The sequence below is a fragment of the Vitis riparia genome, chromosome 14 (assembly GCF_004353265.1).
Source record: "Vitis riparia cultivar Riparia Gloire de Montpellier isolate 1030 chromosome 14, EGFV_Vit.rip_1.0, whole genome shotgun sequence".
NCBI lineage: Eukaryota > Viridiplantae > Streptophyta > Magnoliopsida > Vitales > Vitaceae > Vitis > Vitis riparia.
In genome coordinates this window covers 24285471-24310817 of record NC_048444.1, presented here as the reverse complement: position 1 = coordinate 24310817, position 25347 = coordinate 24285471, and the positions used below count along the sequence as shown (strand labels likewise).

General features: G+C 32.6%; 2 protein-coding genes across 5 annotated transcripts; both read right to left on the bottom strand.

Annotated features, from left to right (window-relative positions):
• Positions 1 to 944: 944 nt before the first annotated feature.
• Positions 945 to 4415, bottom strand: LOC117931181 (bifunctional 3-dehydroquinate dehydratase/shikimate dehydrogenase, chloroplastic-like). Its single transcript, XM_034852094.1, has 11 exons — positions 4305 to 4415; positions 3932 to 4167; positions 3415 to 3520; positions 2976 to 3194; positions 2535 to 2884; positions 2385 to 2448; positions 2189 to 2294; positions 1951 to 2100; positions 1650 to 1792; positions 1377 to 1539; positions 945 to 1284 (listed from the first exon to the last, which is right to left on the bottom strand). The coding sequence occupies exons 1-11, from the start codon at positions 4317 to 4319 to the stop codon at positions 1241 to 1243; spliced, it is 1596 nt and encodes a 531-aa protein (XP_034707985.1). The 5' UTR covers positions 4320 to 4415; the 3' UTR covers positions 945 to 1240.
• Positions 4416 to 7201: 2786 nt separating this feature from the next.
• Positions 7202 to 17350, bottom strand: LOC117931041 (bifunctional 3-dehydroquinate dehydratase/shikimate dehydrogenase, chloroplastic-like). 4 transcript variants are annotated; one of them, XM_034851889.1, is made up of 10 exons: positions 16987 to 17346; positions 14307 to 14412; positions 12397 to 12615; positions 11421 to 11761; positions 10793 to 10856; positions 9518 to 9626; positions 8553 to 8702; positions 8030 to 8178; positions 7787 to 7949; positions 7202 to 7444 (listed from the first exon to the last, which is right to left on the bottom strand). In XM_034851889.1, exons 1-10 carry the CDS (start codon positions 17199 to 17201, stop codon positions 7401 to 7403), a joined length of 1560 nt encoding a protein of 519 aa, XP_034707780.1. In that variant the 5' UTR covers positions 17202 to 17346; the 3' UTR covers positions 7202 to 7400. The 4 variants fall into 4 exon arrangements, with proteins under 4 accessions (XP_034707780.1, XP_034707781.1, XP_034707783.1 ...); XM_034851890.1 differs by having other exon boundaries at positions 17074 to 17346; XM_034851892.1 differs by lacking the exon at positions 16987 to 17346 and having other exon boundaries at positions 12397 to 12814; positions 14307 to 14385.
• Between the last annotated feature and the right edge of the window lie 7997 nt (positions 17351 to 25347).

Genomic DNA, 25347 nt, shown 5'->3' with positions numbered 1-25347 from the left:
GAAAGAGAATTATTTCACAATGTTATAAAAAAATACTATAGATGACAACAAAATGGATATCAATGTTGAGCTCTAAAATATTTCATGTTTGTTTCCTTACCTTATTATATATCTTTCATTATTTTTTATATTTCTAACTACTCGGTATACATTTTACATCTCTACATCCATTTCGTAACTTTTTCCCCTCCCATAGAATATTTATAGAGATATATTCCTCATTATTTTTATTATGCCATAAGAAAATTTTATTTTATAACATATCAATATAAGAAATATTTTATAAAATATTCTTCAAAAAATTAAAATAAATAAACATGTATCAATTAAAAAATTGAGACACAAATTTTGAAATATGTAGAGTGAGGGTCTAAAATTAAGTTTTAAAAAAAATGTGAACTACCCATTATCTAAAAAGATGATTAATTTGGATGAGGGTACGTAGTTTAACATGCCAACAATTTAACCCTCAAACTATTGTCTCATTTGTCTCTTGGTCATCAATTGTCTACCATTGTGGATAACTTACAAGGAGATGCTAGCTTGATATATAAGAAACTAATTTAATGATTTTTTTAAATATATATATATATATATATATATATATATATATATATATATATATATCATTTTTAAAAAAGCATTATTAAAAAATAATTATTTAAAAAATAAAAATAAAAATATGACTCTTTTCATCGGTTTTACTTTTACATAAATTTATTTTTTCAAAAAACAAATTCACTTTTTATAATAAACTTGTTCTTAACATTTTATTTTTTACATTGAATTTATTTTACTTACTCGAAACCATGAAAAATGTGTTGGGTTCAAATCGTAAGCCAATGATGAGGTCCTCTACTGGCTCCTTAAGGGTACGGATTTTATGGCATCATGCTCCTGAAGTTTCAATAGAGAGCCAAATTGGTTTTTTATGAACAAAGAAAGGTCCCTCCAAAGTAATCAAGCTCAAATAAACAAAGCATTGTCCAAAAACGTAGGTAGACTACATCTACATGAACCTTCTCTCACCATTCCTCTCAATCTAGGATCATATCTTCATGCCTAGAGCATGGATCACAAAACTTCAGAATACGCTGATTACAAATCCTTCCATAATTAAAAAGGAAGATTTATTCATAGGACAGAATATATAGCTAATCAAATGGTAAAGGAACTGAAATGAGTCAGGTATAAACATAAGATCCAGCTGAAACAACTGACTGCCCAAGCAAATATCCTCTTATGCGTGTTTCGACATAAGCTCCCTAAACAATTCTTCAGGGGCTGAAATTGAGATTGAAACAACAGAGTCAGCTAGGAAAAAAAATGAAAAAAGAAAAAGGAAAAAAGAATTAAGTCTGTTGAGTTGGTCTTACCAGGCAAACCAGTGAAGTTCTTGTATTGTTCAAAGCCTTGGCGGATCAACATCTCTGTCCCATAAACTATAATTTTTCCACTCTCTTTTGCTTCCCTCAAGAGTCTAGTGTCTTTTGGTGTGTATATGGCATCAAATACTAGGGAGTAATGCTTCAAAGCATGCTGCAAAAATCAAACAAGTACACAGAAGGAAGCCTAATTATTACTTAGAAAAGTGAAAATCAATGGAGTGAATTTTATGGATGGCTACAGCATTTGGGAATGGGGCAAACCTTGGGAATGGGAGTGTCATTAATTTTCGGTTTCATTCCCACAGATGTAGTGTTTGCAAGAATCATCCCTTCTTCTGGGTGGAAGTTCTCTATTTCTGCAAGGGTCAAAGCTTGGCCCCCAACTTTGTCAGCTAGATCCTTAGCTCTTTCTGCAGTTGCAAAAAGGCTCAAGTTATCACCCAACGATATTGAACCCCAAAAGACCATACCAATCAAAACTTCAATTCTATTACAGCAAAAGGAAGTACAAGAGGCTTCTTCAATTTTCATTATTAGCATGCTGCAATGCTAGCACTCTTACCTCTTTCAAATGTTCGGTTGGCAACTACCACTCTTGCTCCCTTTTCTTTAGCACCATAAGCAAGTGACTTGCCAGCACCACCAGCTCCCAAGACAACGAACAATTTCCCGGCTAAGGGTGAGCCAACTGCAGGGCTTGAACCATTTGATTCTGTGAAAGCAAAAGAAAAAAAATGAGTGAGAAGGCCTGAATACTCTGCTAAACAGAATCTTCATAGCTTGAAAAAAATAGAACAGACCTCTTAGTCCATCCTCTATGGCTTCTATGGCGCCAATGTAGTCGGTGTTAAAAGCAGTTAACTTTCCATCTGGTTTCCTAACAATATTGTTAATAGCTCCAATTTTCTGTAAGAATTGGGCAAAGAAATGAATTAGTCATGCATCACCAGGGAGATGATGTTTAAAAGAAAAAGGGATGTAAATATCATCATATACCCGTGCAATGGGGTCAATAGTATCCATGCATTTGATTGCAACCTCCTTGTGAGGGATTGTACAACTGCAATTCAAATTAATTTCATTATTTTTGTGATCATTTCTCTGCTATTCTGATGGCTAGAAACAAGAAAATGTATGACTACGTACCTGCATCCAGAGATAAAATCAGGGGCTGAATAGGTGTTGAAGAACTTCTCAACATCATCCACCAGCAAATGCACATAAACAGCATTAAGACCGACTTTCTTAAATGCTGCATTGAACAAAAGAGGACTCTTGCTGTGTCCAACAGGCTTCCCAATGATGCCATATACTTTGGTATCGGGTTTAATAAGCCTGAAGTTGTACAAATCCAACAAGTCTTTGGCTGTCGGTTGCCCAGGAGCTGATATTGCACCAGCTTCAAGTGCACCATAAGTGAGATATCCACCAAATTTGGGGCTAAGTAACCGTGAAATCAAACCCCTCTCCCCCATGACAATTGCTATTGTTGGAACCTATGATTTTTGAAGAAATTCCATAAACAAATGAATCATAAAAAACTAGACAGATCTTTGTAAGGCACTATATATGATGGACATTACTCACTTGAGAATGCACAGTTACTTGAAGAACCCGAGCCACATCTGTGATGTCTAATGCAGTTGTTGCGATCTTCACTATATCAGCTCCACTGGCTTGGATTCTGGCCACCAGATTCCCAATAGCCTCAGTAGATGGGGTGTTGTGGAAATTGTGAGAAGAAACAATGACTTTGAAGTTTTGGGGCTTCTTCCCATAAATTGAATTATTGAATTCATGAGCAACCTGCAAAATCAGGGAAAGTGTAACCCAGGTTTGTAGGCTTGCATAAAATAGGTTAAGCAAATATGAATACAGAAATTGAACAGCTAGTGAAGCTTTCCATGTATGATTTGACAAACTTCATAGCAAGAAATTGTGTTAGAACTGATAGTCTCACTGGCAATTAAAATATCAATGATTTTTTGGAAATTGAAGTGTTTAAAGGTTATGATGAGAAAGAAACCTCAAGCTCAACATCAATGTAACTTGCACCCAGTTCCATTGCGAGTCGAAGTGCATCTTGTCGCTTGTTTTCATCACCTTCATACTGACCACCCTCCCATATAGGTCTAAAAAAGTACATGGAAGTAGCAGGGTTCCATTAGAAAGGATCTCAAACATGATGAAGAAAAACTTTTCTTTGTGTTACTTAGAAGCTAAAACATCTCTAGTGCTGAACTGAGGCCCACCCTTTAAAATACTTTGTTAAATGTTTGGTGCAATTTGAAATGATATCTTTAAACAACCATTATATAATAATCTTATATATATATATATATATAACCCATTGGATGGTTTTAGTCAAAAAGCCCACATACTTAACTGCAACAAATCAATTGGGTTTAGAAGATTACTGGAGAGGATAGTGGAATGCTCGATCTTAACGTTAGTGTGACATTGTTGGAGAAGCAGTTGGTAAAAACTTAAGATTTGACTGAGTGATCAGTTGTAATTAGAATTTAAACTACTTTGACATTCACCTATAAGTCACTAGAGTTGGCAAAGGAGATTGTTTGATAAGAATTTGAAGATCTTGTGCAGGACTGAAGTTCCTCAAACAATCCAGCCTGATTTCCACAATATCTGCACCAATTTCCTTTGCTTTTCTCATCTCGGTCAGCATCTGCTCCACTGTGGTACCCATCAATGGGGTGCATAGCAAAGTGGGGTTGCTCCTAACTCCACTAACACTTGTCTGAAGATCTGAAACAGTAAACTAAACACCCACACCAAAAAAAACACCACAAACATCAGCAAAAAAAAGAGAACTACCACATTGGAGTACCTAAACTACTACTCATGTTCATGGAAGGTGAAGGAGCTTGAGCAGAAACCAAAAACTGGACTACTTACTGGGAGGCTCCCCATATCGAAAAATATTCAGTGGACAGTGGCTTAGTTAGAAGCTGCTGAAAGCCTGAAAGAAGGAAATGATAGCAGTGTATATGAGTATTAAAAGTAGGGCTTATATGGACGTGTGGAGCTAGGCTTTAATCCCTATAAGATGTCCATGAGGATTGGAAGCTGCTGAAGAGCACACTGGCACAGCCCAATTTTGGTGACAGAAGGGTAGATTGAAAGTTCGATGGTATTGACTTGGGCTGCGTCACCTCAGTTTGGTGAAGTGTGGTTTCGTAGGAGAAGTTTAGGTAGAGGGCGGCCAGGTCTCATTCATGTTGCCCATGCACATCCATTATAATAAACCCAACTCCAGGAATTGCAGGAGACCACCACCATATTTTATACATTTCTATAAATCTACCACCTTGTTTGGATAGTTTTCTTAGCATTGAGACTCCTATTAAACCTGAAAAAAAAAAATTAACTTCTTAGAAATAGATCCAAACAGGATATATCATATTTTTTTATTTTTTTGCAAGTAATTTCAATTGTGAAAATGAAAAATTAGTTTGCTGGAGGAAGTACAGATGATCCATTCCCCCAATGATTTGATAATGGCCAAGGTATTTTCCCAGGACAAAAAGAAAATCGGCGATGAATTGCCCTACTACAGGTAATTCTAGACCCATCTGTCAGTCTTATTACCGGCGGCTGGGACCAAGAACATCGGGTAACGCCCTGGACCGTGGCCCTGACCGCACCTGATTCCTTTTCATCATGACTAATAGAATCCTAGTTACCGAATGGCCTATTAGGACTACTTTTGAAGATGGCAACGTTCAATTTTTTGAACATCCTTCTCCGAAAAATTTATTAGATAGACTAATAATTTTTAGCATTAAATCAAAGTCCCAAAAATAAAAAAAAATGTCTTCTATTTTATGCAAAAGAACATATACATAATTGTTCCTGTAATGACGGCTTAGTTGGGGTAGTGTTCAACGTAATTGAATTTTATATTTAAAAAAATTATTTAAATAAAATTGACATTTTTATCATATTTTCTTTAAATACAAGTGTCTACCCCAAAATAAATAAATAAATTATATTTTGAAGTATATGTGATCTCTTACATTAAATAGGAGAAAATTTTTTAATTATATAGACGTGTTTTAAAAATGTGAAAACCTTTTTAGGCCTAGAACGGATAATACCTATATGATTTGGTGTAAGTCGTTATAAATAATATCAAAACCGATCCTCGATCCCGATGTGAGGGTTTATTTGGTCCTGTAAGAAGTGTTTGTTTATTTGGTCCCGCAATCTTATATGATACAACGAGTACGTTGTATTTGCATTGTGAAATGTTTGTGAAATTCTATATCGAATAAAGAAAGGTGTTTGTCTGTTTGGTCTACATAATCTCATAAAACAACAATGAGAACGTTGTGTCCACATTGGAGAATGTTTGTGATATCTCATATCAGATAGAAAAAAAAGTTATTACAACCATTTATGTAGAGATTCTTCTTAACCTTATAAACACATTTTAAAGTCATAATGACCCCTTTAGGTTAAAGCGGACAATTTCTATTCGATTGGTCCTATATACTATCAAAAGTTCTTTACAAATATTTTTTAACATAATATAATTGTGACAGTTAAGAAATTTTTTAACAAATATTATAATATTAAATTTGGCACCCATGAAAGTTGCAGTGGTCCATGGGTTGAATGGAGTGCACTAGGACGGTATGGTAGATGGGCATGCGAAGAAGAGCAGACCATGCACCGAACAACTTTGTTTATCTTCTCCACCTAAATTTCAAAAAATCATACAAGTCTTGGGACTACTGAATTCCATGACCAAACTAGGTTTTATTATATTTATTATTATTGTTGGGTGTTGTGGGGATATGTCAACATACCTTATCATTGTTAAACCTAATAGTAGTTTTGACAACCACATACTTTTCTATGAATTTGGTTTCCCTGAATTAAAAACAACACTTTTTCTCACCTATTGGTACCTCTCCTATATTTAGAAGACATCAATCTTCCATGCAGCAACTTGGATAGAAGTTGAATTGAGCACGAGTCTTGCATTTTTGAAAGAATTAATTGATTAAAAATGGTGCAATAATTCTTAAATTTGTAAATTTAACATTTATCATGTTTTTACTTTAAAAGTAACTTATTTTTTATATAAATATCATTCATCGTTTTGATTATTTTTATATAGATTTTAAACGAAAATGTTATTTTTATAAAGAAAAAATGAAGACTTTTTTATTTTTTATCAAAAATAGGCCAAAAAATATAAAGTTAAGGCGTATTTGATTGTTGTTTCAAATAACTGTTTTTTGTTTTTGAAAACAAAAAACGCTAAAAACATGTTTGAAGAAGGAGGTGTATTTTTATTTTTTGTGTTTCCCGTATTTTCAAAAACCACTTTTTTGAAAACAATAAAAATATGTTTTTATTGTTTTTTTTTTACTATTTAAAGCACAAATTGTTCTCCATGTTTTTTCACTGTTCAAAAAATTCTTTGTTTAAGAAGATTATAAAAATTATTTATATATTTATAATATTAAGTTAATTGAAAAAATACTTTATTAATTGAAAAAAAAAACAACAACAACAACTTTCAAACTTATTTTTTGTTTTACTTGTTCTAAAAAACTTTTTTATTAACTCAACCAAACATTTTTTTTTTAAGAACAAAAACTATTTTCTAGAATTCAATTCCCAAACACAATTTTTTCATTTTCTTTTTTTTTTGGAAACACCAAAAATTGTTCTTAAAAACTGTTTTCTATATCAGTTTTCAAAAATTGTTTTCCATAATAATTTTTAAAAACAACAACCAAACAAACCCTTAGATTTTCAAATTTGGATTTTTGGAGACCTTTTTAATCAAATAACCTTTATTGAAATGTGCTTGGAAGCTCATGTATAAAGATTGTCATACATATACTAGCTCCAACTAAATCAATCTCACAAAGGAGTTGCATTAGTTTCTCATCTTTGGTTTACTGGTTGATGATTGTAGATTCAATCTTGAAAAGAACTGTTCATGATACAATATTTATTGCATGAGGCAGTGTATCAGAACTTTGATAAAATAATCTCCCTCATGAACTCTTCGGGTGCTGCAAAACAGAGGCGAAAGAGTAGGAGTGAATCATATTAGGGAAACTACAAGCTTGAAAAATCTGTGTTAAATTGTGAAGCTGCAAATATTTAGTTATAAAGATTTATATCTTCGTTTTTCTCGACACTACACCAAATTTCTTAAGGTGTGGTAGGAGAAAATTTGGGGAACAATGTCTTGATTGCTTGTAGTAGTTTGTTAGGATAGAATTTTAGTTGCTTCAACAGTGTGCCCAGCAATGTCCTATCAACAATATGTCAGTGTGATAGTGTGGCAAATCCAAGAAGTAGAAGAAAATTAGGAGAAAGTGATTGAAGAAGTAAAGAAAATTAAGATGTACCTTCTCCACCAGTGAAGAGATTGAACTGGCCAATGGCCTGACGAAGGAACATTTCCACACCACTCACAATGATGGCTCCAGCAGCCTCTGCTTCTTTTAATAATCTCGTTTTTCTGGGTGTGTAAACAGAATCAAAGACAAGCTGGTAATCCGACAGGGTCTCCTGAAATGCAAACAAATGATCTTGAGCATGAATGCCAGATTGAGAAATATGGTCCTAGCCTGGATGGAAGTAGAGAGAACCTCAGCCACAGGAATTCGATCTGTATTTGGATGCATTCCTAAAGGTGTTGCGTTTGCAAGGATTGCCCCTTTCTCAGGCTGGAAGTTGGCTACATCTTCATAAAGCTTAACTTCACCAGAAACCGCATGAGCAAGTGAATTTGCTCTATCTTTAGGGGAAGAACAATGAAGGTTGGAAAGAAGAGCTGTGATCCTTCCTGGTATAGACTTCTCTGGTTCATTAGGCCATGATCATGATGGGATGCAGCAAGGTATAAAAACGTGGTTCACTCATCTCATAAGGAGAAAGGGGGTGGAAAAGTGGGATGCATAAATGCAAGTAACACTGCTTTTCCAATGGGATGAGAAAATGACCACTCCAAGGGGGTGATGTGCCACACACATTGGTTGGAAACCTAATGAACTTGAGAGGCCTATACCAGAGAGAAGCTTCAGCCCTGGAACAAAATAAAGAACAATATCAGCATATAGGGGAAAAAGTACTATTGATTCATTATAAATAGAAAATGTTTAGTTTCTATACCAAAATCGAGGTCAAAAATGACTAGCTGTGCTCCCCGACTTCTAGCACCAAAGGCCAGTGCTCGTCCTGCACCTCCAGCACCAACTAGCACAAACTGTTTTCCAGTGAGTGGTGAATTAAGGGGTGCTTCTCCATTTGGCAATCCCCTTTCTGTGAAATTTTTGATGCACAAACACTAAGAAGTCAAACCACAACAGAAAATTCAAGGGCACAACGAGAAATCCCGAACCATGCATCAGAAATAAATGCCAAACCATGCGTCGGAAATAATAGGGGGCTTGCTTGATTTGTTAGCTATGAGCATCTTGCACTAGATAAGAGAAATTACAAGTGATTTTCAAGGAACCGAAGTCATAGGCCTGTTTGGCAACTATTTTCACTAACAGTTCTCTATTTTTTAAAACAAAAAAACTGAAAAACACACTTGGCAATCAGAAACTATTTTATGTTTTCTATTATTAGAAAACAGAAAACAGGATGTTTTCATATAATTTCTTTTAGTTGTTCTTTTAGAGCTATTTTAAAGAATAATTATACAAACATATATAGTGATTAAAAATAAAGCTATGGACATAAAAATTATTTTTAAAACATATTTAAAAATTTTAAAAACAATTTTAGATTCCCAAACAGACTTTTGTTTTACAAAATATCATAGAATGGTTTTCAAAAATTGTTCCTAAAAACTATTTTTTCAGAACTGATTTAAAAAACAGTTACCAAATAAGGCCAAACAGCCTGACCAACTTCCTGAAACTGACACAAACTTATTCTGGAGGTACTAATCAACTAAAGAATGGCTAAATCTAATAAAACTTGTTCCTCCTAAAACATGCACAGGTCATGGATCATCTAAAGAAGTTTTGGGCGGTGTTCTACTGCCCTTCTAAATCCAAGACTAGATTAGTTTTAATAATAGCACATAAATGTTGATTCAAGAAATTCCTAGGTGTCAGTGTCGGTACCTCTCAGAGCATCCTCAATTGCAGTTATGGAAGCCTCACAATCTGTATTATAACCGATCAGCTTCCCATCACTAGGCCTCCTCATAATAGTATTAACAGCACCTATAGACTGGCAAATATGCAAAAGTTGATTCAGTTGTCAATGCTATACGCAGGGTAAATTGCAACTATGTTCCCCTGCCATTGCAGATCATCTTGATAGTCAAAATCATGGTTTAAAACATCAAATGTCACAGGTCTCTCCCATCAGGATGATATAAAATCCAGACAGATCAAGGAAATAGATTGTTGTGAGGTTGCAATGAGATGAAAGGACAAATTAGAAATATAGCACAACTCCTCTTCACTGCAAGCCTCTTCACTTTGTCTGGTAAACAATCAAACATGTCACATTAAAAGATGGTTCTAGGGCAGCTAGTAAATTTGGTAGAAGTTTGTAACTGCAAGACTGTCTTCAAGGTCCCTGCTATATATATATAAAAGAGAGGGAGGGAGGGAGAGGGGGGAGGGGGGAGAGAAAGGTAGACAAAAAGAGAGAGACATGCCATTTTATTGTTCTTTTCAATGAAATGCTCAAACTAATACTATGTCTCATGATGTGATCTGTGCTAGGAGATTGAACAAAAGAGGTTCACAACAAAGGATAGCAGAGACCTGAAAGTTCCTCCGAGAGAGACTGACATGATAAAACCAATACTATGTACCATGATGTGCCCTCTGTGAGTGTGTGTGTGTGAGAGAGAGAGAGAGAGATGAAATGATGGAACCAATACTACATAACATGATGTGCTTTGTGCTAGATAACTGAACAGGCAAGGTTCACAACAGAGAACAGCATAACCCAACAAGGTCCTCTGTGTGCGTGTGTGTGTGTGTGTGTGTGTGTGTGTGTGTGTGTGTGTGTGTGTGTGTGTGTGTGTGTGAGAGAGAGAGAGAGAGAGAGAGAGAGAGAGAGAGAGAGAGAGAGAGAGAGAGAGAGAGAGAAAGAGATCCTTCTTTTCAATGAAAAGTGGAAACTAGCACTAAATACCACGATGAGGAGAGGCTCACAACACAGTATAGCAGTACCCAGCAGGTTACCCAATGCAAAAATTTGTTTTTCTTTTTAAATGAAAGCTGAGTTTGAAACCTTGATCCAGATTTAGCTCCAGTAGAGACAATTGATCTTAAGCTCACCCGCATATTGGGAACTGGATAAATGAAGCAAATGCACAAAAGCGTACAGCTATAAAATCCTAATATAATTTCGAAATTTGACATGAAAAATAGGCCAACCTGAGCAAGTGGATGAAGTTCATCACAAAATCCAGTTACAGCTTCCTTGTATGGAATCCCAACACTACAGTTCACACATATGATGAAGAAAGAAACCATGTTAAAGATCCACAGGAGAAAAATCATAAATGGATCGTTACAATAAATGAGCAGATCTAGCCTAAACAGAGCCATCTCAAACAAATTAATCATGAGGCAGCACAAAAGCAACTAGATTTCATCAGTGCTATTGGTCATAATCTAAATAATGTATGTACAATGGAGAGTCATTTTGATTGTGGCAACAGAAACTAAAATCAGGAAAAGAGCCTTGTTGTCTGTGGATGGGGTCTGCCTCATTTTGATGATAGTGGTGGCTTGCTCTTAATCATTATAGCAAATAAAATAGTTTATAAGTGGATATTGTATAGCCTATCTATATTTATTACACAATCTCCAAAACAAACCCTCCAATGCTGCCAAACCCCAACCCACCACCACCAAAGGGAAAAAAATCACATGTGCAAAAGAAAGCAGGTCATATCAATGAAAGAAAAATCACAGTTCTCAGACAAAATACTACTTCTAATCAGAAAAACATAATTTTTTTCCTAGCCTTCTAGAGAGACTAGGTTTGCATCTAGCATACCTAAAACCAGCAAAGTCAGGGCTTGAGTAAATGCTAAAGAATTCCTTGAGATCATCAACCAGCATTGGAACATAGATTCCATTGTAGTTCACATGTCTAAAGGCAGGATTATGCAAAATAGGGCCTTTGCTGTGGCCAACTGGTTTTGAGATGAGCCCAAAAACTTTAGTATCCTTGTTTATATACTGAACTTTATAAGCTTCTCTAAGGCTCTCTAAAGTAGGCAGGCCAGCCACCGGACTTCCTTCCATTGATCCATAGACTAGAAAACCTCCAAATTTTCGACACAATATCTGGCTCATAAAACCTCTATCCCCAATTGAGTAGGCTATTAGCGGCATCTGCAGGTAGTAGCAACAGCATTAATTGTCATGCCACACTAAATAAATGAAACTACCATAAATTTCAAAAGACTAAATAAAGTTATATCTTATCCTTCTAAGGTTAATTTCACTCACCTTCCCTAAGGTTTGGGCTAAATATATTTAGCTATTATTAGTTTGAAATTTCGTCAAATATCTCTCATACCCTTCTCATTGTTAATTTCACATGCCCATCTCATTGAGATTAAAAAGACGTATTCTATCATAACTCATTTCTGCCAAGAAAAAAAAAATGCAGCAAGAAGAAATCCACCTTCCCTACCTACCCTTCTCATTATTAATTCCACTCACCTTCCCTTTAACTCAAAGTAAGGGAAGTATTTTACAAAATTTCAAACTAATGGTGGTGAAATGTATTTAGTCCAAACCTCAGGGAAGGTGAGTGAAATTAACTCTACCTCTTTACCATTCATTTTTCTTTTTCATTTTTTTTCCTTTTTTTTTTTCTTTTGACCTAACTTTAGCTCCAATTTTAAGGAGGAAAAAACTAAATTGAAAATTTTGTTTATAATTTTTGAGGTTCTCTTGTTTGAATTTTTATTTTTTAATTACAACTTATATTTTCAGTGCAGTTTCACCATACCACCTCATACCTGGCAATGTGAAAGCAAATGAAAAATCTTGGTTATTTCTGTAATATTAGTTGCATTGATGACAAGTTTGATCATATCTGCTCCAGTAGATTGCAAAAGTGCAACACGACAGATGAGATCTTCTATTGGAGGGGTCACACCATCCACATAGCATGACACTATTGTTCTGCTACTGCTATGCTGATCCATCTTCTGTTTCCCTAAGAAATCAGAAGCCACCTGCACATTCTTACAGTTCAGGTCCATGTGAAATGATTGTCAGGAAAGCATCAGTTAAAGAATTAGACCTCAAGGCCTTCCCGATGACTTATCTGTGATGCACAGAAATCAATGACAGTTCAGCCAAGGAGAAACTACATATCTCATTTGTGGTTATTCAGATGAAGAGTGGTTGGCAATCCCCCGTCTTTAAATTTCCCTTTTGAAGAGATCCAAAAATATAAAAGTAAAAAATAAAAGACAAGAAGAAGGAAATCATACTTGCATGCATATTTCCGGATCATCCCTGGCATTGCACAATGGAAAGCCAGGGAACCTATGGAATTCCCTACTGGTTATTAAATGATCACTCATCCATTACTTAAAAGGAGAGGGTAGAACATAATTCCTCAGCTTCTTAACTACCTAAGAGAATGATACAGTGACAACTAAGGTGAGATTAAGCACCAGTAAAGAGAGGTGGGTTATAAATGTTGATATGACCTTGCAAAGATATATAAAACAACTAATGTGTTTGTTGTGTATGTTTTTCTAAATGGTCCAAATGTAAAATTTTCACACATTAGTATATCAGTGTACAATGACTCTTAGTATTATTACGGAATTGATTCCAATGCTGATTCAAATATATGTAGAATTCATTATTAACTAGATTCAGGAACACCATATTGTGTTAGAAATGTCATCAACTTAAGGATTTACGGAATCAGAATGAATACTTGAAATTTGGATTGATAATTCCAAGAAGGAGGTGACTGTGTAGGAAGAGCAATTACTATAATGTACAGAAGGTGATCCAAAGACATGCTGTTCTTGCTCCATTTACAGTAGCCTTGTGAAAAACCACCAAGACCCATGAAACCAGGTCTATTTCCTAATTACCCTGTTCAGAAACTTCAGATTATTTCCCCTTGTAAGCATTATGTCTATCACATAAGAATATTTTCAAAATTTTTGTCAATATTGCAAGACTTCCATCCTTTGTCTTGCTCTTCAACATAACCTCTTTTGATTTTAGTGCAAATAGGTGGATTACAGTGAAGTTTCATGTGTTTATAATCTTTTGATGCATTTAGGAATGAAAATTATTACTGCATTTACTAGTTTTTAGTACATAATAGATGCTTTTGGACAGTTTTTTTTTACCAGGATTGATAGACTCTATAGGAAGTTCTTCTAATTTCTCTAGCATCCCTCTTTTAAAAATAACTGCCCCTCTTGTTGGATGGACAGCTTCATTAACTTCATTAATATTTTCCCTACCATAAGAGGGGGAAGATTGTAACTAGTCAAGATGAAAGCCCTTCCATGTGAGTGATCAACAAGCAATTCCCCTGCATGGAAGCTGTTTCACATCAAACAACAATAAACTCAACAGTTGGAAGTACAATATGCTTTAAATGGATTCACTCCCAATGGCTTTGGAGTTAGGTATTCACAGCAATATTCTTAACATACCGCAAGTTTCTGTGGCAAGATGTCTAGCAGGCATCAGAATAACAAGTTCAAAGTTCAATATAAATGCCAAGATTAAGATCTTTGTTCTTACAAGCAGTTAATTTACTGGGAGAGGATGCATAAAACCTTGATAAATAGGATGAATATAATGCAACAAAAAAAAAAAAACTCAAATGGCATTAATCAATTGATTTGTTCCTATTCTAAGTAAAATGCCAATATCTAAGCATTACCTTGAGCTCAAAATCAATATAATCAGCTCCTAATTTTTCAGCTAAATGAAGTGCTTCCAATCTTGAGTGTTCATCACCCTCATACTGACCACCTTCCCATTTTGGCCTGAAAAAAAAAATGGAATTGCATAATATTTGACCTGATAGAAGTTTTTAAGGTTTAAATTTCCATACTAGGACACTTGTGTATAGGTTTTTTTCCCTTCAAACAATGAAAGGTGCTTAGTGGTTCACCAGGAAGATGGTAGGCAATGAGGACACTCTAATAACATTAAAAAAATATAAAAAGAACAAAGATAAAAATAATAATGTAATATATTCTTTAAAAGGTAGAAGCAACACCACTTAAGGATGAGATCAGAGGTCACTTAAGATGGTCTGATAAAGTCTGATGATAACCTGTAAGGAGGACCAATGTGTTTCAAGTAGAGAACTTCATAGGCAGACCAAAAAGGACTGGGCCAGTAGAAAAGACACGGTGCCTCTTAAGTAAATTGAAGATATGCCCTGGAGCACTGAACTAAGAATCATGTAACTGACCAAATAACTGGAAACAAGGGTAGAAGGAAGGTAGAATCCTGACAAAAGCCATATAGACTGCCTTTAAAATTTCAGTTTTGAAATTAATATGATGTTGATAATCATTTTGAAAAAGGCCAGTTAATATCGGTTTGGCATAAAACTGCCTGCTAAATTGCCACATAAACTTACACCAAGTACAACTTGGTTCTTCCTAAAGGCAGTCTAACATTATCATGTTAACCTATGAACTCTCTCACCTTTTTTTTTCTCTTTTTGATGGGCAAAGAGGAAATAGATTCACAACACCTAGAAAATGGGCACACCAAAGTACACACAGCCTCTGAACTCTCACCTATACTACTTTTCCTATGTTTTCTTCAGTTTGAGAAAATAGTACAACAAAGACACCTAACAAATCACAATGAATAATGACATAGGTTACACTTGCACATATAGTAGACAAGTAATTTGACGCAATGTATAACTTAACACTAAACCAAATATGAAATGACAAACTTATTAAAAAGCTTTTAAACTTTTTTTTTTTTTGATAAGTAAACAAGATATGCATTAGAAAAGGCTAAACGCCACAAAGCATACAAGGAGTATACAAGACGGCTACAACCTCAAAAAGAGAAAAAGGACCAAAAAGAACTACCTCCCCTCAAGTGGAAGCTATCCACTCCAAGAAACCTATAAGGGAGAAAGACTCCTCACCTAAATACACTTTGGCCCAATTCCATAAGTTACAGACAAAAGAATTCTTTAATCTCTGAATATTCAACGCACCCCCCCTAAAGGCTAACCTATTCCTCTCCTTCCAGACCGTCCAAAAAATACACAACGGAATGGATTTCCAAATCTTTTTCCTTTTCTTCCCTACAAATGAGCCCCTCCAGGAGATTAAAGTCTCCTTTACAGTTTCTGGGAGGACCCACTTAATATCTATCAACCCAAAAATAATATCCCAAAGGACTCTAGTCACTATACAGTGTAAAAGAACATGATTTACATTCTCTTCTTCACAACCACACAAAAAACAACAATTTGGAAGTTGCACCCCTCTTATCTGGAGCCTATCCAGAGTGAGCACCTTCTCCCACGTAGCCTCCCAAGCAAAAGGAGTTAAGCCAATTGCACAAAGAGTAAGTATAATAATTGACACAGAAAGTTCATAATAAACCTAAGTGAAACATGAAAATTATTTGAAACAGCCAATTTTTTTAACTCCAAAAATAAACCATAAAGTTCAGCATATATCTTAGACAAGATTGTTTTGGCTCCTCTGTGGGCCTTGTTAGTACCAGTGTTTTTCCAATTTCACCACATCAGCACCAAAAAAGTATCAGGATCCACTATATGATGAGTCTCACTTAGTTTATTCAACACATTCAAATAATCCAAATTCTATTATTGTAGCCATTGAATCTCAAACACAAATCAAATGACTAAAAATCATTTAATTAAAGTGATTTTCATCATCCATTAAATAAGACTCATCCGATGGTGGATCCTGACCCTTTCTTTAATGCTAATTATTTGTGAACAGAACAAGCATGAACTATTCTATCTATTTCAGAGCGAACCCAAATCCATATCAAAACTTCGTAACTTTTTACACACCATACAAATGAAATCTTCCAAAAGTCATTGAATCATGAGAATGCTGAGCACCCTCACTATGATGTCAATAGATCTCCTAACCAGCATCATGGTTTTTGCCACCAGCACCCAATTGCTATAGCCATTCCAATACCTTAATTTTAGCTCTAACCACATTATTATCTGATCATACACCCTTGTCAAAGTTCGAAAACTTTGGCCCTGCGTACAATTGCTAATGCATTTGAGTCTAAAATATTGGTATGAGAACCACATCAATGTGCCACAAATGGCTAGGTGCCTACATAAAAAACCTTGTCAGAAATGTGGACCCAGAGAAGAAGCCCATGCCATTAAACTTTTTCCCATCTCACAATTCACGTTGGATAATGACTCCCAGTCCCAAAATACATTACCTAACAAGAACTACAAAATTAAGTTTCAAAAGAAAAAAAAAATTCAAAGCACAAACCTCCAATGGCAGAAAACAAGCTTATCACACAAGTACATAATACAAACATATATATATATATCTAAATATGACAGTTAGCTATACCGATAAACGATCATCACTGGCAATGGTTTGTTTCTTAGAATGATTTCAAGATCTTGTTGAGGGTGGAAGTTGTTTATATAGTCCAGCCTGACTTCAACCAAGTCAGCGCCTTCCACCTTCGCCTTATGCATGTCTCTCACCATCTGCTCGACCGATTGACCCATCAATGGAGTGCAAATCATCGTTTCCTTCTTCAAAACTCCAACATCATCCATTCGGAAAAAAAAAAATATTAAAAACCCACAATCCAGAACAAGTAGAAGTCGAAATAAAACAATCAGTGGCCGAAAGATATTGAACAACAGAACGGATATAAAGGAAGCTAATGAGGGTATTTAGAGAAGGAGATTGCAGATAAGCCAAGGGTGCCGGGTCTTATTCGAATTCCAAGATTGACCATTCCCGAAATATGCTAAACAGCTATAATAAAATATATCATATCATTGTCATCCAACTATGGGAAGTATGAGGTGTTTGCCTATAATTTTATTCCAAAAATACCCTTTATATTTAAATATTCTTAAAGATCATGTCGACTCAATTGAATATATCACGCAACCAGCTTTCCTTGCAATAACTAAGGATAACGTTTCATGCTAAGGAATTTAGAACATATTATAGTTTCGACTCTGCAGTTTATGATACTCAAAATTATTATCAAGAAGAATTTTTGATACATAACACCAAATAAACTCCTCTCATGCGTTAGTCTTAAAGAAAAATTATTATATCATACTCTTAAGGAACTTAGATCCATCAAATGGGCTTTGCCATAGAACTAGAATAGTGTGCAAAGATTTTGAGCCAAATGTAATATCAACACAAATAATAGGACAATATACTGGAAAATAAGTGTTACTTCAAAAAATACTTTTTTTTTTATCAATGGAACATGAAGGATATCCTTTCCAATTCAAATAATCTCAATTGTCAATTTGACTTAGTTTTACAATGATTATAAACAAAGCATAAGTTCAAACAATACCATATGTTAGTACATATTTACCACAAAATATCTTCTTACATTGTCAATTATATGTTGCATTATCACATGACACTTCAATGACAACAATAAAAGTTATCATCAAATAAAGCACTTCCAAATGTACCATTGGCAAAGGATCTTCTACTAAGAATGTGGTATATAAAGAAATCTTAATTCCATGAAGATAATGAACCTGCACATATTTTGTACTTTTAATTATTTTAATTAATTAGTTTCTTTGTTTCATACCTTTAAATTTCTTATCATAACTAATTTTATTCTTTAAATTTTTTTTTATAACCATGGTGTCTAATGAAGAAATTAATACTCGAGGCTTTATACCTCTTAGCATGCTTCGACATTTTCATAGGGATTGGACTATATAAGTGTTTGTTCTTTATTGAGGATCAATAAAACTGTATAATACTTTAAAAAGATCCAGGAAACTTTGGAAGATAATATTAATGGATAATAAGATTTGATAAAGTTTATTTATAATTACGTTCATATTTACTTTAATTTACTTTTTGTTTAATTTAAGTGTGCATCCAAATATCTTTTTATGTTCTCATAGGGTATAAAAATGCAAGCAATTTTATTCAATAATGCAATTGACATATTTGAGAAAGAATTCATTTAGTAAAAACATATTTTATTTCAAATAGATTGATTAAATAAGTGAATGCTAATTTTATAAATATTCATGACACTCTTGAGTTGACTCTATCTATCCATTTTTTAGTAGAGGAGGCTACAATTAGCATTGACCTATCACAATGTACAACTTTATCCAATTTAGGGACATCAACCATCATTTAGAAACCAACGATCTAATCGATAAGTAGATATATATTATTTGGGAAATTTCTTTTATTTTTACAATTTTAAGATACTAACATTCCAATGTTTTCATATTTCCTTCTAGATTTTTTAGTTGTGAAGTTTGATCCTTTTGTTTTCATAAAGAGATACGGAGTTTTTGGTGACACTTACAAGCACAATGTTACACTCATAAATTCATCATACATATTTATATTCTTCTAAAATTAATATTTTTTTTCTTAAGGAAACTAATATTTGGGTTTTTAGATTCTAATAGTTATAAATTTATAACATATTTTATTCATATTTATTGTAGTTCTGATACAACTATATTAACATTATAGAGAGATCTTGTAAGAAATGGAGGTCATTTATTAGAAGAGCAAATCGCTTGTAAACCAATAATTACATTATCAAAAGCAAAAATCACAACATATGAAGATATACATTACACATTATTTAACTTTTATATATATATTTTTACTTGTTGGTTATACCTATCAATATCAACCATTTAAAAATTCTATTGATAATTAGGGAAGTTTATGCCTATCTACATTGTTGATTACCTCACTTCATGTCAATCCGGATTTAGAAGAAGTTGTGAAAATTAAAGAATGGTACACTTTAAAAAATTAATGTCTCCAAAAAAAAAAAAATTCTCTCTACCTTCATATACCAATATCATATTAATATGAATTGCAAACTTAATTTGCAAGTGAAACTCTATTATGAATGCAAGTATGATAAAAATAGTTAGCCCAACAAAGATTACGTCCTTAAAAGGCATCACACTTTCTAATTTAATAGAATGACCATTATCTAAATTCAAGGTATATGACATCCTATACAAGGGAAAAACACCTATTTATATTTCTTTGATTATGATACTCAAATTAAAACTATTGTTTGTTCAAACTTATAGAAAATTCATTATTCATTTAAAGCAACAATTGTCAATACCAACAATATGAATGAACCTTGGTACAATGCACGCACAAAATGTAATAAGAAAGTGGTATTAAAAGACCAAATAGCGAATTGTGTAAAATGTTGCAACACCAATGCAAATTATTGTCTAATTTAATGTCTCATTCATGTTGGCTATTAAACATTCAAGTAATAATGATATTAAAATTCCTTCTCCTTTAGTCATTTTATCGATTAATGAAATTAATATAGGTATAAGTCTAATATGCTTAGACTTACAATTGCTAATGGAGTTCACTAAGCTGTCTTAACCTTGTTTGACACTATGGAAAAAGTCATTGGATGTCCTGTAACTGAATTCGTTGAAACCAAAAAAAACATGTGTAATATTTCAAACTTGTAACAAATTATGTTTATGATTAGAAAAAAAAAAAAAAAAAAACACTCTTCCAATCTAACTTCATCAACTTTGTATTTTAAGAAGGAATGGATAGTTTGTTTTATAAAGGGTTGATACACTTTTATGGAAGTCATTAGTTTTTCCTCACAAAGATTAATAAATGAATGACACAATCCAAATGTTAGCAAAGTTCATTACAAAAGTAGTCTATAATAAAGAAGATACAAACATTGTCAATTCAAGCAATGATAATAACTTACTATCATGAAAACAACTCTAAATTGTCAAAAACTAAACTTTACTTTATTTCTTATAAATGCTCTTTTAACATTAGTCTGTTGGTATACTAATTTCATTAGCAAATAAAGAAATAGAGCTAACAATTGACATTCCTGTTTTTGTTTGCACTCTATTCTTATGTTATATTCTTTGTCCAACTTATGGTCCTAATATTGAGAGGATGGCTAACGTTATATCTTTCTTTAGGCTGCACATGGACTTAATAATTGTGTGTAAACTATTCAATGATAGATCCTGGATTAGCACTGAATCTCTTTATTATGTTGTTGATATAGCATATTATATTGGATGAGAATTTGTAGGTCAGGCTTGCAGCTAATAGTGTAGTCACCAAGGACATCAAAGAGCCTGGGGACTATGGTGGCTTCCCTAATGTAAGAACTAAAAAAACCTATATCTTCATATTAGAATTTTAGGTGTAGTCAGAGTTAATAGCATCCCTCAACGCCCTTAATATGAAATTTGGAACTAGACAATTGGGTAATATTAACATATAAAAAGGACTTTTCTCAATAGTACGGTAATTTAAAAAAGTTATGCTTAAATTATTGTAGTAGAAGAAGTTATTACAAATATATGGTAGTTTTTGCCACCTAGAAGAGAGGAGATAGGAGATAGGAGAGAGGGTAGAAGAGAGGAGAGAGGGTGAACGGATAAATTTTTTTAAAACCAAAATCATCTTTTCAAATTTCAAAATCATCTTGAAGAGACGAGTTCCATGAAAAAAAATATATATTTTTTATAAAAAAAAATTCTCAAATTAAAAAATACAAAAAAAAAATTAACAATTCCTCAAGAACTCGTCTCTTGAAGAGACGAGTTCCATGAAAAAAATATATATATATATAAAAAATTCCCAAATTAAAAAAAAAAAAAAAAAAAAAAAAAAAAAAAAAAAAACAATTCCTCAAGGGAACTCGTCTCTTGAAAAGACGAGTTCCCATGGAAAAAATATTTTTTTAAAAAAAAAATTCCCAAATTAAAAAAAAAAAAAAAAAATTCCTCAAGGGAACTCGTCTCTTCAAGAGACGAGTTCCCATGGAAAAAAATTCTCAAATTAAAAAAAAAAACAATTCCTCAAGGGAACTCGTCTGTTCAAGAGACGAGTTCCCATGAAAAAGAAAATTTTTTTTTTAAATTCCCAAATTAAAAAAAAAACAAAAAAAAAACAATTCCTCAATGGAACTCGTCTCTTGAGTTCCCATGAAAAAAAATATTTTTTTTAAATTCCCAAATTATTAAAAAAAAAAAAAAAAAAACAACTCCTGGGAACTCGTCTCTTTAAAAAAATATATTTTAAAAAAAAAAAATTCCCAAATTTTAAAAAAAAAAAAAAATTCCTCAAGGAAACTCGTCTCTTCAAGAGACGAGTTCCATGAAAATTTTAAAATATTTTTAAAAAATTCCCAAATTAAAAAAAAAAAAAAAAAAAAATTCCTCAAGGGAACTCGTTTCTTGAAGAGACAAGTTCCATGAAAAAATATTATTTTTTTTTTAATTTGGGAATTTTTAAAAAAAATATTTTTTTTTCATGGAACTCGTCTCTTGAAGAGACGAGTTCCTTGAGGAATTTTTTTTTTTTTTTTAAATTTGGGAATATTTTTTAAAAAAAAAATATTTTTTTTTCCATGGGAACTCGTCTCTTCAATAGACGAGTTCCCTTGAGGAATTGCTTTTTTTTTTTCTTTTTTTCTTTTTTTTTTTTTTTAATAATTTGGGAATTTTTAAAAAAAAAATATTTTTTTTCATGGAACTCGTCTCTTGAAGAGACGAGTTCCTTGAGGATTTTTTTTTTTTTCTTTTAAATTTGGGATTTTTTTTTTTTAATTTTAAAATTTTTTTTTTAAATATCTTTAAAAAAAAAAAAATTTCCATGCGAGTTCCCTTGAGGAATTGCTTTTCTTTTTTTTTTTTTAATAATTTGGGAATTTTAAAATATATATATATATATATATATATTTTTTTTCATAGAACTAGTCTCTTGAAGAAACGAGTTCCTTGAGGATTTTTTTTTTTTTTTTAATTTGGGAATTTTTTTTTTTTAATTTTTTTTTTTTTTCAGGGGAACTTGAGGAATTGCTTTTTTTTTTTTTTTTTTTTAATTTGGGAATTTTTTAAAAAAAAATTTCCATGGGAACTCGTCTCTTCAAGAGACGAGTTCCCTTGAGGATTTTTTTTTTTTTGGATTTTTTTTTAAAAAAATATATATATATTTTTTCCATGGGAACTCGTCTCTTCAAGAGACGAGTTCCCTTGAGGAGTTGTTTTTTTTTAATAATTTGGGAATTTAAAAAAAAATATTTTTTTTCATGGGAACTCAAGAGACGAGTTCCATTGAGGAATTTTTTTTTTTTTTTTTTAATTTGGGAATTTTAAAAAAGAAGAGACGAGTTCCCTTGAGAAATTGTTTTTTTTTTTTTTTTTTTTTGAGGAATTTTCTTTTTTAATTTGGGAATTTTTTTTTTCATGGAAAAGAGACAAGTTCCCTTGAGGAATTTTTTTTTTCATGGAACTCATTTCTTGAAGAGACGAGTTCTTGAGGAATTGCTATTTTTTTTTTAATTTGAGAATTTTTTTATAAAAAATATATATATTTTTTTTCATGGAACTCGTCTATTGAAGAGACGAGTTCCCTTAAGAAAATTTTTTTTTCCTATATTTTTTTTTCATGGAACTCGTCTCTTCTCTTTTCAAAAGACCCCTTTGAAATTTGAAAAGATGATTTTGGTTTAAAAAAAATTTATCCATTCACCCTCTCTCCTCTCTCCTATCTCCTCTCTCCTACCCTCTCTCCTCTCTCCTCTCTCCTAGGTGGCAAAAACTATCGTATATTTGTAATAACTTCTTCAACTACAATAATTTAAGCATAACTTTTTTAAATTACCGTACTATTGAGAAAAGTCCCATATAAAAAGGGTGTTGTGATATCATTGGTCATGATTGAAGTTACAAAATGAGAAATTTTCAAGAATCAGTCCTTTGTGATATTTTATAATTGTTTTGGCGTAAAAATTGAGATATGAGAAATTTTTAGAGGGCATTTGGTAGTGATTATAAGAAATGTTTTTACTCTTTTTTTATACTTGAAAGATAAAAAATTTTAACTATTAAAAAGACTAAAAACACTTTCTAAAATCACTATCAGACACACTCTTATTCATATTATAGTATGTGGTTATAGAAATCCAACACAACCATGATACCTTCAGTAAATTCTATCAAGGGCAATTTTAGTGGTAAAACTACCACCCCACAAACATGCACAATATTCATGAGTAGTGAGTTTGAAATGCAATCCTTTTCCAACTGCAAAATGTTAAAATATGGGGGCAAGATGGATGTATTGAAAATATAATCAAGAGACAACCAATAATCCCAAATAAAATCAAAAGCAATAGCAGCTCATGTATGCAAATAAATAGTGAGTTTATAAGGAAAAGGGTTGGTGGTGTAGAGAGATCAGAGAAGCGGACAGGCATGATATGAGTTTATGTGAAGGCAGCACCCACCTTTGACCTATTAAAAGATAAGGTCGACCGACCAAAATACAGAGAGGACCCACGTTGAGATTCGCATGAGCTGCAAGTTGCACGCAAATTCCCCCCTAATTAAGAAAGTGTAGCAGCCTGATGTGTAGTGACAGCGATACAGCGGTTGGTGGATGGTAGCGGTTGGTGGATGGTTGTCTTGTTTCTTGGAAAGTGCTGTATCAACCCCAGGTAATATATAACTTTAAATTCTTTTTTAAAATATAATTTAAAATGAAAATATTAAAATTATTTTTTAAATAATTTCATGGTTTTTTATTTCATATAATAACAATATATATCATATAAAAATTCTAAAAAATTCTAATATATATATATATATATATATATATATATATATATATTTATATATAAACAGTTATTATCCTTTTTCAAATATATGAAAATTACTTTTTAAAAATATTACTATTAATATTAAATTTTAATAAAAGTTTTATTAATTACATTCAATAACATTATTAAAATGTTATATTATTAATAGTAAAATAAAATAAGAAAATAAAATAAAACTAAAAATAAATTTAAATTATAAAAAAAATATTTGTTTTCACTTAAAATTTAACTTATAAAATTATAAAATATAAAAACTGAAAGTACTTTTAAAAAATAAATTAAAAACATGAAATAAATGAGACATTTAAAGGAAGAGTAAAAGAGTAAAAGAGTAAGAGTTAATATACTTAGTAACCTGCTTAAAGGTCTGAAAGCATCACTACTTGTGATCAAGATATTAATCTTGTTGGATCAGTTGTTCCACCTAAGATTTTAGGTACCCAACTAATTTTAAGATTTCACTAAGGTTATAGGGATTTACAACCTTCTTAACTTCTGGCTTTACAACAGATTTTTTAAACACATCATAAAGATTTTGCTTAGTATTTTCATCCTTAATTTTACTTAAAATATTAAGGACAATTTCTTGATCATGGCTTAAGACATTTATGGTCTTAGGACGGCAGTTACAATTACCCTTAATGTATTCTTTTTGGTCACTAGAAGATTGGCTAGAGACTTCACCACTGCTATCTAGTTGATTAATATCATATTCATTATCTGAATCAGTCCTTGATTCAAAATCTGAGGTGCTTAACAAAACATTACAAAGCATATTTTTTAAGTCTTCTGAAACATTCAAGTTGTTGATTTTTTGTTTAACCTTACAATCTTTCTTATAGTGGCCAACCTTGCCACACTTAAAACATATAATTGGCTTGGATTCTAAAGGGGCTTCTACCTTTTTCTGGGCTTCTTTGTTGACTCTTCTTTGGACATGTCTTGAATGCTTAGTTTCATTCATCCTATAGTTACCATAGGTTCCTCGCTTGCTATGATAAAACTGGTATTTGCTAGGTTTTCTACTTGTTCGTTGCTTAGAG

What these genes read in the sequence shown, in the direction of transcription:
- LOC117931181 (XM_034852094.1), bottom strand. An exon ending in AAGTAACTGTGCATTCTCAA is followed by an intron (nt 2,885 to 2,975) that starts GTGAGTAATGTC and finishes CAAAAATCATAG; the next exon opens with GTTCCAACAATAGCAATTGT. An exon ending in CAACCGAACATTTGAAAGAG is followed by an intron (nt 1,793 to 1,950) that starts GTAAGAGTGCTA and finishes CTGCAGAAAGAG; the next exon opens with CTAAGGATCTAGCTGACAAA.
- LOC117931041 (XM_034851889.1), bottom strand. Translation starts at nt 17,201, where the DNA reads ATGGATGATGTTGGAGTTTTGAAGAAGGAAACGATGATTTGCACTCCA. An exon ending in ATATTGATTTTGAGCTCAAG is followed by an intron (nt 12,616 to 14,306) that starts GTAATGCTTAGA and finishes AAGAATGTGCAG; the next exon opens with GTGGCTTCTGATTTCTTAGG. An exon ending in ATTTGCTTTCACATTGCCAG is followed by an intron (nt 11,762 to 12,396) that starts GTATGAGGTGGT and finishes TACTACCTGCAG; the next exon opens with ATGCCGCTAATAGCCTACTC.